The sequence below is a fragment of the Rhinatrema bivittatum genome, chromosome 1, assembly GCF_901001135.1.
Source record: "Rhinatrema bivittatum chromosome 1, aRhiBiv1.1, whole genome shotgun sequence".
Lineage (NCBI taxonomy): Eukaryota > Metazoa > Chordata > Amphibia > Gymnophiona > Rhinatrematidae > Rhinatrema > Rhinatrema bivittatum.
The window spans coordinates 319,275,742-319,290,893 of record NC_042615.1 but is presented as its reverse complement, the minus strand read 5'-3'; the positions used below and the strand labels follow the sequence as shown (position 1 = coordinate 319,290,893).

At 44.8% G+C, this 15,152-nt stretch overlaps 1 protein-coding gene across 17 annotated transcripts in view; it reads left to right on the top strand.

Moving 5' to 3' along the window:
• PDLIM5 (PDZ and LIM domain 5) overlaps positions 1-15,152 on the top strand; it is a 423,776-nt gene that overhangs the window by 343,707 nt on the left and 64,917 nt on the right. For all 17 annotated transcript variants that reach the window (XM_029597605.1, XM_029597592.1, XM_029597612.1 and 14 more), the window contains one exon: positions 9,745-9,919. In XM_029597605.1, the coding sequence (XP_029453465.1) occupies positions 9,745-9,919 (175 nt within the window). The remainder of the gene's footprint in view (positions 1-9,744; positions 9,920-15,152) is intronic.

The following is a 15,152-nucleotide window of genomic DNA, read 5'->3' as shown; positions in this document are numbered from 1 at the left end:
GCAGCGTACTAACCGGCCTGTGTACTTTGGGTCGGTTAGTGCAGGGGATTTCGAAATGCCGTTCTCCTACATCCTTCCTAGGTCCCGATGAACCTCACGTGATCCCTCCCAAGGTAAGAATGAACAAGCTTACTCTGGGGCTACCCCCCAACACAGTCCCCCTGCGTGTGAACGAAGAAAGCCGCCTGGGAGCATTCCAAAGAGATGGGTAGAGGCGAAGCCCCTAGAAGAATGATTTCATTCTTGTGGGTTGTGCATGTTTTTCATTGGGGGATTAGGTGGAGGGTATTCCCAGATGGGGATTCTTTACAGGCCAGGGATGTGTGGAGAGGCTTCAGAAAAGTTTCAGAATTGCTCTGGTTATGTATTAGAGCAGAACTTCCCAAACCTGCTCTGGTGACCGCCCCCCCCCCCCCCTTCACAGCCAGTCAAGAGTTTTGAATATCCTGAATACCTGTCTGGCTGTGGGGGTCACCTCTCCTCTTATCTCTCTCTACACCTCTCCTCGTGCACTCTACTTGTCGGATAAGTCACTCCTTTCTGTGCTCTTCTCCTCTACTGCCAATTCCAGACACCATGCTTTCTGCCTGGCTGCACCGTGTGCTTGGAATAGTCTTCCTGAACTGGTGCATCATGCTTCCTCTCTCGCCGTGTTTAAATCCCATCTAAAGGCCCACCTTTTTGAAACCGCTTGTTGATATAAGCGGTGATTTCCACAGGCCTGGAGACAAACTAAACTGACTCCAGCCTTCTTAAAACTGTAACTCTTTATAGTTGTGCAGGTGTGAAGTTATAATAGACTGTCTTCTCCTCAGACGATGTACACTCTTTACTTAGTGTGTTACTTCGTCTCAGCGCAGTGTTTGGATAGTGTTGCATACAGGAGCTGCCTTCCTCCTGGAGACGTGGCCTGGTCTGATTATCCCCACCTGGATCCCAGCTCTTATTCCCCAGTCTCGGGTTATGCCTTCTGAGCCCCACCTGTCCTACAGGATCCCACCCATAGAACATACTCTCCTTAAAGCATTGAGGGTGGACCAGGCATCTAGCCTGGTCCTGCACAGGTAAATAGGAGACCACTAGGGGCACTGCCTCATAACCGCTTCTAAATCTTATATGTGCTTATTTGGTTTTAGTCTTGTTAACTAACTTTCTTTTCTTTCTTTTCAACCATCATCTTGCTTTATGAAATATCCCAAGTCTCTTGTCCTGTATGTTTGTTTTATTAGATTGTAAGCTCTATTGAGCAGGGACTGTCTTTTTGTATGTTTGTACAGCACTGCGTATGTTGTGTAGCCATATAGGAATGTTAAATAGTAATAGTAGTAGCTATAGAGTCACCAGGACAGGTTTGGGAAACTTGGTATTAGAAATTACTCTTATGAAATAGAATTTCCCTCCAATTTCTTGTCCATTCATTTGCTTCCCAATATCACTCATTTCTCTTATTCCAGGCTGCATTTTCACTCATATCTCTTATCTAATATCACTCATATCTCTTATCTAATATCACTCATTTCTCTTATTCCAGGCTGTGACTTCCTTGTAAACATCCATCCTTTTGTACAATCCCATTTGCTCATTTTAACTAGCATTAATTGATTCTGCACCATTCTCCAGAACGAAGTTTAAACTATTACAAACTTCATAGGCCCCTTCGTGCGTACCTGCAGTGTAGACCCTAAGTGTTTATTCAATCATGCACTGGTCGTCATTACTACAGTCATGGAGCAGATGCACTTTATCAAACCTATTCTAGGATGAGGCTTATATGGAGAATCCCAAGAAAGAAGCAAAGAAGGATCGCAAGGCTGGTCTTCCTCCTCTTCCTGTTTAATGTTTACTCTCCTCTTATTGAATGTTCAGTCCCTGTGAAAAAAGTCCTTCTGATCAATGACCTGTTAGAGATTTTAAATCCTTCTACTTTTGCATTTATGAAACCTGACTGAATGACAAAGATAATGTGCTCTCAAACCAAATTTCACATCCCAGCTATGATATATTTCATTTTCCTAGGCCTAAATGAAAAGGTGGGAGTTTATTAATAATTAGTATTAAAAAAAAAAAAAAAAAAAGGAACTTAAGCTAGTTCCTTACAAAGTAGAGATTAACCCTCCCTATGAGGTAGCAATTCTAAAATTGCCTCAACTAAACATAGGACTGGTCTATTGTCCCCCAGGAATAGTACAAAAGATTGCTCTCCTCTAATAGAATTATTCGCTAAGGTGTTTCCATCACCAGACTCTACCTTAATTGTAGGAGACTTTAACTTTCAGGTAGATAGAACACCTAGATCCGCAGCCTGTGAAATGCTTTTAGAGACAATAGACGCGTTAGGATGGTCACCATTTGTTTCTAAAGCTACTCATAAAGTTGGATATATTGGCAAATATAGGTCTAGAATAACAGTAATTGTCTAATCAATACTATATTGCCCTGGTCTGATCACCAATTAATAAAGGTGGAAATAACCTTCCTCAACCAAACTAATAAAAATATAATCAAACTTTTACCTTCAGAAAAAAGATGGACATGGAGGGACTTGCAGAACCAATTAAAAAAAAAAAGCTCCTTGAATTACACCAAGCTAAGGCCTTATCGGCATTTGATTCCTGGGACCAGATTGTCAATGACAAGGCTGAAACCCTAAGTCCAGTACGGACAGAAACTATTAATAAAGAAAGTAATACCGCTAAACAAAAGAAGCCATAATGCAATGATGATTTAAGATGCACTAAACAGACACTCAGAAAATTTGAAAAACAATGGTGGAAATGCCGGTCTCTAGAAAATACAGATCTCTCCTAACAAAATATCATGCACTAGCTAATAAAGCAAAAAAAAGCCCAGTCCTCTCTACCCTCCTCCCGAAGCAACGAATAGCCGGAAAAGGGGAAAAGCGACTCGACATGTAAAGTAAAGTGTAACTTACTTTTCTTGCAGCCCTCCTCCGGAGACGGACCACGGCTCCCCTGCCTCCCGGGGGAAGCCCCCTGCCTCCTGGGGGCAGCCGGCGGCGAAAGTGGCCCCCGCCGGCGAAGACCCTGCAGGGACCCTCTGCCACGATCGCTCCCGGGCGAATTCTTTACTAAAGCGCGGCCTCTCCTCCGAAGCTTCTTCGCTCTTCCGCCGTGACGTCAATTTGGGCGCTCAAGTCAGCAAAGCGCACGAACGTACGCCGTGACGTCACGCACGCCCTTTCGTGCGCTTTGCTGGCTTGAGCGCCCAAATTGACGTCACGGCGGAAGAGCAAAGAAGCTTCGGAGGAGAGGCCACGCTTTAGTAAAGAATTCGCCCGGGAGCGATCGTGGCAGAGGGTCCCTGCAGACATCCATCTTCGCCGGCGGGGGCCACTTTCGCCACCGGCTGCCCCGGGAGGCAGGGGGCTTCCCCCGGGAGGCAGGGGAGCCGTGGTCCGTCTCCGGAGGAGGGCTGCAAGAAAAGTAAGTTACACTTTACATGTCGAGTATCGAGGGCATTTCAAATGTCATTTCAAATGACAGGTACCAGCGCACCCAGGATCCTGTATAGGCGCTGTATATAAGCGCCTATACAGAAAAGATGGATTGCGCTTCATGGACACGCGTTGGACGCGGCTTGAATTTCCATGCGATTTTAATACAGTATCGAGCGGTAGGTGAGCTGGACTGTGTGTGCGGCAAACGCGGGTGCGCCCAGCACTAATGCAGCTCTTCCTACCGCTCCTTACTGTATCGGCCTGCCAGTGATTAAAGCAATAGAACGTGAGCCAGGGAACCCAAGGTTCAAATCCCACTTCCTCCACTGACTTTCCTTGTGACCTTTGGCAGGTCACTTTATCTCCTGTTATCTCGGGTATCCATTCAGAATGTAAGTCCTGTTGGGCAAGGACTTATCATACCCAAAAAAATTTTGTAAGCTTCCTGGAGCTAACATTGAAAAGGTCTAGAAATACACATGTATGCAGACATAAAAATGTGTGTACTGCACATCTACCCAACATGTTGATTGCCTTGTCACAGTGCTATGAAGAAATGTATTGCTTTTGGTAAATACAGGAGCAGATAAAATAATTAAAAAAACAAAAAAACAGAAGTATGATCAAGTGCTGAATGATGAAGAATAAACGGAGGCAACATTTCCTGGTGGCACTTTTAGAAGTGTGCTTCCTGAATATCCTCAGACTGAGGAACCAGGTTAAGAAATTAAGATGTGTGTAGAATAAATCTTGTTCAGCAAATTATCAAGCTATTTTCATTTCCCATGTTGAAGCCTGACCTTAAAATGTAGCCCTTATGGCAAGATCCAGAGTGAATCTCTCAGTGCTGCTTCCTGTGTTACAGTAGGTTCAGGAATCTGTCTAGACTGGTCAAACACAGAGTCATGGCCTAAGGAAGTGAACTCTAAATCACCACCCCCCTCTCCACCCTTCTTCATTTGAATTGGAAATTAATTATTCAGCGATTATGCAGAGTGTTTTCCTACCAAATGTTTTCTGATGATCATACTATATGATTTGTGGAGGATTATGGACCGACCTGCTACTGTATCCATGATCAGATGTCTGACATTCAGAGTTACCACCTACCTGAGTGACAAACATTTATGCTGTAGATTTGTTTGCCTTGATAAATGGTTTTATTTTCTTTGTGTGTATGTGAAATATTGTTGAATGTTAATATATGAATTGTTTTTGCCTTTGTGTGGATTGCTTGCAGAATTTCTTTTCAGGGGAATTCTTCCTCTTTCCAGAAGCTATAGGAAATCAAAGCATTGGAGAATAGATGGGCTGTTTCAGAACTGTGCGAGCAAATTTGACTGACTGACTTTCAGGGTTTTTGCCTTTTGTTTATCCTAATTTTGCAGGATATGCATATCTGCTCTTTATTGCCTTTAATAATATATATCAAGAACCATAAACACAGCTTGATGTTGACTTATAACATGAGCTCTCATTAATCCGAGGTACACTTGGGTTATTTTGTGATTTAAAAGTTGATAAAGGTTTAAGAAGCAATTGTGCATAGCGCTTTCTAGCAGCAGTTGGGAATGGCTTTGGACTTGTAGCCAGGTTGTTTTTACTGTACATGAAGATTTTTGCATAACATCAAGTTTTTACCAACCAAAATCTTTTAAAAATATGAACAGTTTATACTATAGAGTTTTTAATTACACTTTCTTAGCAAGCTCAATATTAAATTACTAGCAACTGGACACATTCTACGCCTGGGTGGCGAGCCTTTTTATTGGCACATCTGCTCTTGTTTTGAGCAGACTTTCCCTAGAAATTCACATCCCCTCATATAGGCTCCCTCTCTGAAACCCACACTCAAGCATCCCGTGCACGCCCCCTCTTACCAACCAGGCTGTCTCTCTCACTCCTCCACACCCCCTCTCCTCTCTCACACACACATTCTCTCTCACCGGCATCCCCCTCCCCTCATATAGGCTCCCCCTCTCTGAAACCCACACTCAAGCATCACCCCACCCATCTTCTCTTACTTCCCATGCTCTCTCTCATACCCTCCCCACCCCCTCTCACCAACCATGCTCTCTGTCACCACCCTCTCTCACACACACATTCTCTCTCACTGACATCTCCTCCCCTCATATAGGCTCCCTTTCTCTGAAACCCACACTCAAGCATCCCCCCATCCACCCTCTCTTACCTCCCATGCTCTCTCTCTCACCCTCCTCACCCACCTTTTAGCAACCATGCTCTCTGTTACCCCCCTCTCTCACACACACATTCTCTCTCACCGGCATCCCCCCCATGCTCTCTCTCACACCCTCCTGCTCTCTCTCACCCTCCCCTCTCCGACACACATTCTCTCTCACGGCATGTTGCGGGACCCATGCCATTCGAGGCGAAGATGAAGGCCTGGTGCGCCGTTCACGGCGAAGATGAAGGCCCAGCGCACCGTTCATGGCACATGGGGGCCTTCCATTTTCACCTTGAGCAGAAAATAGCAGCGGAGACACTGGCATGCCATGAACGGAGCGCGTCCCGCGGCACACGCTCCGTTCGCAGCGAAGATAAAGGCCTGGGCGTGCCGATCGCAGCACACGGGGCCTTCCCTTTTTGCCGCAAACGGCACGCCGGGCCTTCATCCTCGCCATGAACGGAGCGTGTGCCGCGGGACGCGCTCCGTTCATGGCATGCCAGTGTCTCCGCTGCTATATTCTGCCTGTCCCGTGATGTCCGCTGTCCTTCGTACCTCTGGCGTGTTTGAGCCTTCAAGGTGGCCTTATATATATAAAACCTCTGAAGCAGATGGCGTGGAAACATGTCTCCTGCACAGGGTCTGCTAGAAGGCTTCCATAGGGTAAGGGGTGGGACGATATAATAGTTGTTGCAGTTAATTAAAGTTGGCTCTAAGGTGCAGGTGAGAAAGTAACTTACGGTCACAGCATCAGTGGTACAAGAGATTTGAAAATGTCTCAGGAGTTGCTGACGTAAAAAAGGGATTGAATTAGTGTAAGTTTGAAACATATAGGCAGTATCAGGAGGAGTTGCTGCCACTGAAGCAGAAATAATTTGTCTGCCTCTGAATTGAGTTCACAGTTCTAGCTATTAAACCACATAGGGCCTCATTTTTCAGATGGATCGCAAGCGAAAAGTCCCTTATCGCGTGCGATACCAAAATGGGGGTGGAGTCAGCCCCGGAAGAGGAGGAGTCGGGGCGTCACCAGGGCCGACTCCGCGGACAACAAAAGCGGTGCGATCGCTGCCGGCTAGCGCAGGCCCGCCCCCTGTTTCGGTCCCCCCGCCCCTCATTACCTAAAGTATCACAGGCCTGCGATACTTTAGAAAATGAGGCCCATAGTCTCCTCCATTTGAGTAGATGGTGTCCTAATTCAATTTAAATCTAAATTCTTAGTACTTACCAGAGTTTGTGAGCAAGGGAATCTTTAATTGAACTGGGCTATTTTGCAGGATTCTAAATCATGAGGAAATTCTTCTATGCTTTCTGTGTGATACATAAAAGAATATATGTGATAGATTTAAAACATTTTAGACCTAATTCTTATGGCATGCAGGATTTAGTGTGAGAGGTAATGGTAGTGGGGCCACTTGGCAACAGTGATCATAACATGATCAAATTTGACTAAATGACTGGAGGGAGGACATTAAAGAAATGCCTCTAGTATTTAAACTTTTGAAAGGGAGACTGATAAAATGAGGAAAATAGAAACAAACTAAAATGTGCAGCTGCAAAGGTTGAGAGTTTACATTAAGCATGTACATTGCTTAAAAATACCATCTTCGAATCCCAGAACAGATATTCCATGCATTAGAAAAGGCAGCTGGTAATATGTAAAGCTATCAATATTATTTTTTTTTTCCCTTTGGTTAATCTCCTTCTGTTTTCGTATTGTTTCCTTAACGAGCCTCAATGTTTTTCATTTAAAGGTTAAAAATTGCTATGCTTCTTCTTCTTAAGTTTAATATGTAACTGTGAAGTTTATTTTTTCCTTAAATTGTATAAAAGTCTTTACTTTTGTATATAAGATAATTGGAATTTCTTGGAAGCTTTAAAATTATGAAAAATTTCTGTTTGTAAGCATTTGAAAAATTATAAAGAATTAAAAAAAAAAAAGGCAGAAGGAAGGCCAAATAAGTGTTGGCATGGTTAAAAGCTGAGGTGAAAGAGGCTATTGCAGCCAAAATAAGTTTTTCAAAAAATAGAATAAGAATCCAAAGGAAAAAAATATGAAAAAACATAAGTACTGGCAAATTAGATGCAAAACATTGATTAAGCAGAAATAAAAAGAAAATGAAAAGAAGCTTGCTGTAGAGGCAAAAACTGATGATAAAAACTTTTCTAAAAGCATCCGAAGCAGGAAGCCTATGAGAGAATCAGATGGAACATTAGATGATCAATGGGGGTAAAAAGGGCACTTAGGAAAGACAAGGCCATAGCAGGAAAATTAAATTAATTCTTTATTCACTGTTTACTGAGGAGATGTTGGGGAAATATCCATGCTGGAAATGGTTTTTAATAGTAATGATTTCCGAGGAACTGAAACAAATCATGGTGAACTTAGAAAATTCTATATGGCAAAATGACAAAGTAAAGAGTGCAAATCATCTGAACCAGATGGTATACATCCCAAGGTTCTAAAAGAACTCAAAACTGAAATTGTAGATCTCTTACTATTAATTTATATCCTTTTATTAAAATCATCTATTGTACCTAAAGATTGGAGGGTGGCTAATATAACACCAATCTTTTTAAAAAAAAAAAAAAAGGCTCTGGGGTAATCCAGAAAACTATTGACCAGGGAGCCTGACATCAGTGCCAGGAGAAGTTGTAGAAACTGTTCTGAAGAACAAAATCACAGAACATATAGACAGACATAGTTTAATGGGACACAGTCAACATGTATTTACCCAATGAAAGTCTTGCCTTATCAAACTACCACAATTTTTAAGGGGTTAATAAACACGTGGATAGTGGTGAGCCAGTGAATATAGTGTATTTGGATTTGTAGACACCATTGAAAAAGTTCCTCGTGAAAGACTGCTGAGAAAATTAAAAAGTTATGGGATAGGAGGCAATGTCCTGGTGTGGCTTTCAAATTAGTTAAAAGACAAGAAACAGAGAGCAGAACTAAATAGTCAGCTTTCTGAATGGAGGAAGGTAAATAATGGCGTATCCCAGGGATCTGTACTGGGCTCTGGTGCTTTTTAATATATTTATAAAAGATCTGGCAAAGAACACAGAGTGTTCAAATTTGCAGACGACCCAAAAGTATTCAAAGTTGTTAAATCACACGCGGATTTTGAGAAATTGCAGGAGGACCTTATAAGACTAGGAGACTGGCCATCTGATGAAATTTAATGTGGATAAGTGCAACGTATTGCATCTAAGGAAAAGTGATTCAAACTGTAGTTGCACTATATTAGGTTCTATACTAGGAGTCTCCACTTCAAAAAAGGATCTAGGCAGCATTGTGAAAAATATGTTGAAATCCTGGGCTCAGTGTGGCAGAGCTCAAAAAAAGCAAACAATGTTATGAATTGTTTGGAAAGGGATGGAGAATATTATAATATCTCTCTATCACCCTTTGCTTGGTGCAACAACTTGTAGAGTACTGTGTGCAATTTTATTTGCAACATTTCAAAATAGATATAGCAGAACTGGAAAAAGTTCAGAAAGAGGCAACAAAATTATAAAAGGGGGATGGCATGGTTCCCATACGAAGAAAGGCTAAAGTGGTTAAGGCTCTTCATCTTGGAGTAGAAATGGCAGAAGGAGATATAATAAAGGTCTATAAAATGAGTGGAGTGGAATGGATACATGTGAATTAGTTGTTTGTTCTTTCAAAAAATAAAACGATTAAGGGATACTCCATAAGGTTACTTACTAGCACATTTAAAACAAATCTGAGAAAATACTTTTTCACTCAATGCACAATTAAGTTCTGGAATTCAGTGCTGGAGGATGAGTTAAAGGCAGTTAATGTAGCTGGATTTAAAAATGGTTTGAATATGTTCATGGAGGGAAATTCTATAAACCGTTACTACCCATGTTGACTTGAGCAAAACCACTGCTTATCCCTGGACATAAGCAATATGTAACTTATCTATTTGTGATCCTGCAAGGTATTTGTGACCTGGATTGACACTGTTGGAAACAGGATATTGGTTTGAATGATCCTTGGTCTGACCCAGTATGGTGGAAGTTACATTATATATCTGTAAATGCAGCATATTCATTCAAAGACTAATACCAAATTTTCTTCTTTTTTTTTTTTCAGCACCCGTAACTGGAAGAATATTTAACAGCAATACTTTATCTGGAGCAAAAGTGCCTAGCAGCAACCCAGTCCCACTGCCATCACTAAATAAGCAAGACACGTTGGTTCAGAAGGCAGAACATATCCCAGCTGGAACCCGTACACCAATGTGTGCCAAATGTAATCTGGTGATTAGGTTTGTATCTACCTTTACATACTTCTGCTGTGTTAATCTTGTTAGTCTAGGCCAGGGGTAGACAACTCCCATTCACCAGTGCTGCAAGCTGCTTAGATTTCCAGGATATCCACTGTGAATGTGTTTAAGACATAGTGGCATACAGTACAGCAATGGTCTTCACTCTCTCTTAAGTGGGGACCATTTTGGATCCAGTGTAGCTGGAGCATATCCAGGCTGGAGAGCGGGATTCCCCTCTAATGCGGTAGCTAACAGGAGAGGGTCACCCTACAGTGTTGCAGCTGCCTGGGGGGATGGGGGATGGGGAAGGCCCTTCACAACCTCCCATGATCTGTCACCACCTCCTCTGTTCCTCCCTCCTCACTGCACTTCAGCTAGTATGGGTGTGTACGAATGTATGTGTGAATGTAGCTTCCGCTGCTGCTGCTGCTGTACTTTACCTGTTCCATCAGTTCCTAGTCCTGCCTTTCCCTTGCCCCCTTTCAAGATACGCTGGCCCTGGCTCCTCTAGCCAGCGGGTAAGGCACTGAAAAAATGTAATCCCGGTCTGCAGTTGTGTCTCCCCACTCCTCCCTCTGGGGTAGATTGTAAATACTTGCGCGATCGCGTACTTTTGTTCGCGCACCAGGCGCGAACAAAAGTACGCTGGATTTTATAAGATACGCGCGTAGCCGCGCATATCTTATAAAATCCGGGGTCGGCGCACGCAAGGAGGTGCACATTTGTGTGCAACCTGCGCGCGCCGAGCCCAGCGCGCGCTGCCTGTTCCCTCCGAGGCCGCTCCGATTTCAGAGCGGCCTCGGAGGGAACTTTCCTTCGCCCTCCCCCCACCCTCCCCTCCCTTCCCCTACCTAACCCACCCCCCCGGCCCTATCTAAATCCCCCCCCCCCCTAACTTTGCGTGCGTCGCCGGCAGCCCCACTCCGTCCTCCGGTCCCGGGGGATGGTCCGGAGGCCTCAACCACGCCCCCGGGCCGGTGCCACGCCCCCGAGCCCGCCCCCGAAACGCCGCTGCACGCCGCGTCGTTTCGGGAACGCCCCCGGACACGCCCCCTCCCGCCCCTTTTCGAAAGCCTCGGAACTTACGCGCGCCGGCGGCCTATGCAAAATAGGCCGCCGGCGCGCGTGGGCCTTTTAAAATCCGCCCCTCTGTGATTTACTTTCTGCTGCTGGCTCCTTTGGCATTGGAAGCAGAGGGCAGGGCTTCCAGTTGATTGGCTGTCAAGACCTGGCTGCTCCTGTTCCTCTGGCTGTCAGTGCACTGTGAGGCTGGGTTGGGGGTAAGGGCTGATCTCAATCTTCGCAGCACAGTGGCATGCCTCTCCTGTTCCTTTTTGACTCATTGCAGGGCCAGGATGAGCCAGGGGCAGTGCTCTTTGCTGCCAAGGTCTGCCTCTCCTTCTCCACTATAGCTAACTGCTGGGGCTGGAGCAGGAGCCAGGGCTGCTCTTGCTGCTATGCCCCCCCCCCCCCCCCCCGCCTTCTCCTGCTCCTTTCCAGCTGTTCAGGGAATGGAGAGGCCTTCGATTGTGGATGGAGCATGCACAGGGATGCATTTTTCCCAGTGACAAAAGACCAATCAGGGGCCACCCGAGGGGGTCCACAGGAGCCATCATTGGCCCCCAGGCCTTGCCTTGAAGACCACTGCAGTAGAGGCAAGAGATGACAGGTATGTTAAATTAAAGGTATAGAAAGTAAATAGGGGCCAGTAATTTACTATGTAGCTTATATTTGAATGGTTTGACCAGGTGACTTTTTGAGTTTGCCAAACAAAAGCCGAGATTTGAATATTTTCTCCCACTGACAAGGCTAAATATTATCTGGGTAACGCATTGCAAACTTTAGCTGGATGGAGAGAGGTGGTGAAGGAGGTGTTCCAGAGGTGGGGGGGGGGGCATAGTAAACTTTTAGCCAGTGAATGCTGATATTCAGTGCTGCCCAGCTAAAATTAGTTGGGTAAGTCTGGTCAGAAAATACCTGCTCTAAAATTACCTGGATAACTTTATCTGGGTACCTTTAACCAGGAATATATGGCAGACTACTTATCCAGCTGTGTTGTGAATATCTCGATAACCTTATCACTCACTGGCCCACTGAATATCACCCTCTTTGTTTCATATATTGCAGTAACCAGGAATTTTCTTGAGCAAATTTCCAGGCAACAAGTGTAAAATAAAAGAACATACTTCTTCACACAGTTCATAATTATAGAGTATTTTCCGAAAGGATTTATGCATAGATACTCTTCCTCCCCTATTTAGTCTGGTGTAGCAGGATGGGATGCCGGTGGTTCTCTGCCTCCAGCAGATGGTTTTGACTGGTCTGGGATAGCAGGAAGAGGATTTCTTCTTTCTAGGTCACCGGCCCAGTAGTGGGTTGCTCTCCCTAGTGGAGCACAAATCGAGTACAGAGAATAGTGGAATCTATTCTAAAGAAAAAAAAAGCACAGAACATATAGAAAAACATGGATATTGTATATCTGGATTTTCAGAAGGTGTATAACAAAGTCCCCAATGAGAGGCTCCTAAGAAAATTAAAAAGTATGGGATAGGAGGCAATGTCCTATTGGAGATTGCGAGCAGGTTAAAAGATAGGAAACAGAGAGTAAGACTAAATGGTCAGGTCTCTCAGTGGAAAAGGAAAACAATGGAGTGCCACAGGGATCGGTACTTGGACTGGGGCTTTTTAATATATTTATAAATGATATGGAAAGGGGAAAAGCGACATGATCAAATTTGCAGAGACAAAATTATTCTGACTTGTTAAATCACAAGCAGATTGGGATAAATTGCAGGAAGACCTTGGAAGACTGGAAGACTGAGCATCCAAATGGCAGATTGAATTTAATGTGGACAAGTGCAAAGTGATGCACATAGAGAAAAGTAACCTACACTGCAGTTACATGATGTTAGATTCCATATTAGGAGTTACCACCCAGGAAAAAGATCTGGGCATCATACTTTGAAATCCGCTGCTCAGTGTCTGGCAGTGGTCAAAAAAGCAGAATGTTAGGAATTAGGAAAAGAATGGAGAATAAAATGGAGGATGTCATAATACCTCTGTATCACTCCATGGTGAATTACTTGTATGTAATTCTGGTCACCTTGACTCAAAAAAGATATAGTTGCACTGGAAAAGTTATAGAGAAGGATGACCAAAATGATAAAAGTGACGAAATGGGTCCTGTATGAAGAAAGGCTAAAGAAATTAGGGCTGTTCAGCTATGAGAAGAAACAGTTGAGGGGAATTATGATAGAGGTCTTTAAAATAATGAGAGGAATAAAACAAGTAAATGTGAATCGGTTATTCACTTGTTAAAAAAATACAAAGACATGAAGGTAACAAATAGAACATTCAAAACAAATCAGAGAAAATTCTTTTCACTGAACATACAATTAAGCTCTGGAATTCCTTGTAGTTAAAGCAGTTAGCAAGGCTGGTTTAAAAAAGGTGTGGATTAATTCTTGGAGGAAAAGTCCATAAACTGTTGTTAACCAAGTTGACTGGGGAAAGCCACTACTTATTGCCAAGCGCTAGCAATATGGGATCTGTTTACTGTTGGGTTCTTAGTTAGGTACCTGTGACTTGTATTAGGAACAGTCTGACCCAGTATGGCAATTTCTTATGTTCTTATGGCAGCCAGAACTGGCCTGTTCTTCCTTCCTGAGAAAAATCCAGTTCCCATTTTGGCCTGGTGGTGTCTGCTCACTGAATGCCTGCATAAAGTTGAGAAGGGGAGGGGGGAAACAAGCAGAGAAAAGAGGATGCCAGCAGCAGGAACCATTGACCCATTTGGTTCACAGCCCCACCTCCCCTCGCAAACCTGCTAGAGCAGTGGTTGACGGGGGGGGGGGGGGGGGAGTGTCAGCAGTGTGGGAACCGACAGGAGAGTCCGTGATACACCAGAGACCATGATGGACTTCAGGCACTGCAGGGGAAATTTGATGTAAGCAACTGGGAGAAGTGAAAGGGGGGAGGCCAAGGGCAGTTGCGTCGAAGTGGGAGGAGTCAAGCTGGCAGGATAGTGGGGAGCGGTGGAGGCACGTGAGATCACAAAGAGGGAGGAGGAAGCCTCCCCACTTGTGGCTTTCTCGGGGCAGGTCCCAGTTGGTCAAGGATAGACATGAGACCCTGGGGACTGCAGAGTGGCAGCAGGGAGCAGGAATTTCCCCTAGAGTTTGTCCTTAATGCACAAGACCTTTTTGAAGATGAGGAGAAAGAAAAGGGCTGTGGGACACTCAAGGCCTTCAAGATGCCACTGTGAGAGAGGAGGTAATGACAAAAAGACCCCACTAGACCTAGAGGGGCATTCCCACCCCAATTTATCTAGTCCCAGAACCTCCAGAACGCCCGCCCCCCCCCCCCCCCCCCCAGTAGACAGGGGTACTCCCAGGGATCATCAGATGAGTCTGAGGTGAACAGGACTCAAGAATAGAGAATGAGGCTATTTCAAAGGGAGGAGTTGGGGGGGGGGGTAATTTCATGGAACAATGCTCATTGCCCACATCCCTTCCTACCCAGCTCTACATGAGCTGTACTCTCGCAACCTCTGGAAGCAAGTGCAGGAGGTGGCCAAGTAGCTGTCTCAACAGCAGCAAAACACCTTCTTGTCACTGGTGGGTCAGGGCCTGGATTGTGGAAAACATGAGGTGCGTTCCAATTACAACGTGTTTGAGACTGCAGCGAGAATCAGTCCCTGCAGAATTACATGGCTACAGGCCTTAGATCTCCAACCAGATTTTCTCCTGTGCCGTGCACAGGAGAAAATCTTTTCGGGGATAAGGTGATAGCGTGATCACCATGAGACCCTCCAGCATCTCTCCACTAGCACTTCAGACCCGCCCTCTTCAGCCAGGAGGTCTGCGAAGCAGGGTCAGAGGAGGTCTTTCTATAGCCAGAGGAAGTAATATCCTCCAGCCCCTTGCTTCCGTTCACAGAGGGTGAGCTCCTCAGGCCATCTCAAGCAACAGCGACCTCCAAAGCCCCAGCCAAATACCGGGACGGAGTTTTGACTGGATCGTAGGGAGCATAAGCCAGCCGCCTGTACCTGAGATGCTCGGGGGCAGGCTACAGTTCTTTGTGAATCAGTGGCCCAGTATAACCTTGGACAAAGGGGTTCTTTCCATCGTTCACCAAGGGTACCAACTGAATCTACTGGATATCCCGCTAAATTCTCCTCCGTGCCTGTTTTGGGGGCTGATAGTACATCAGGAGGCTTTTTTTTTTTTTGTGG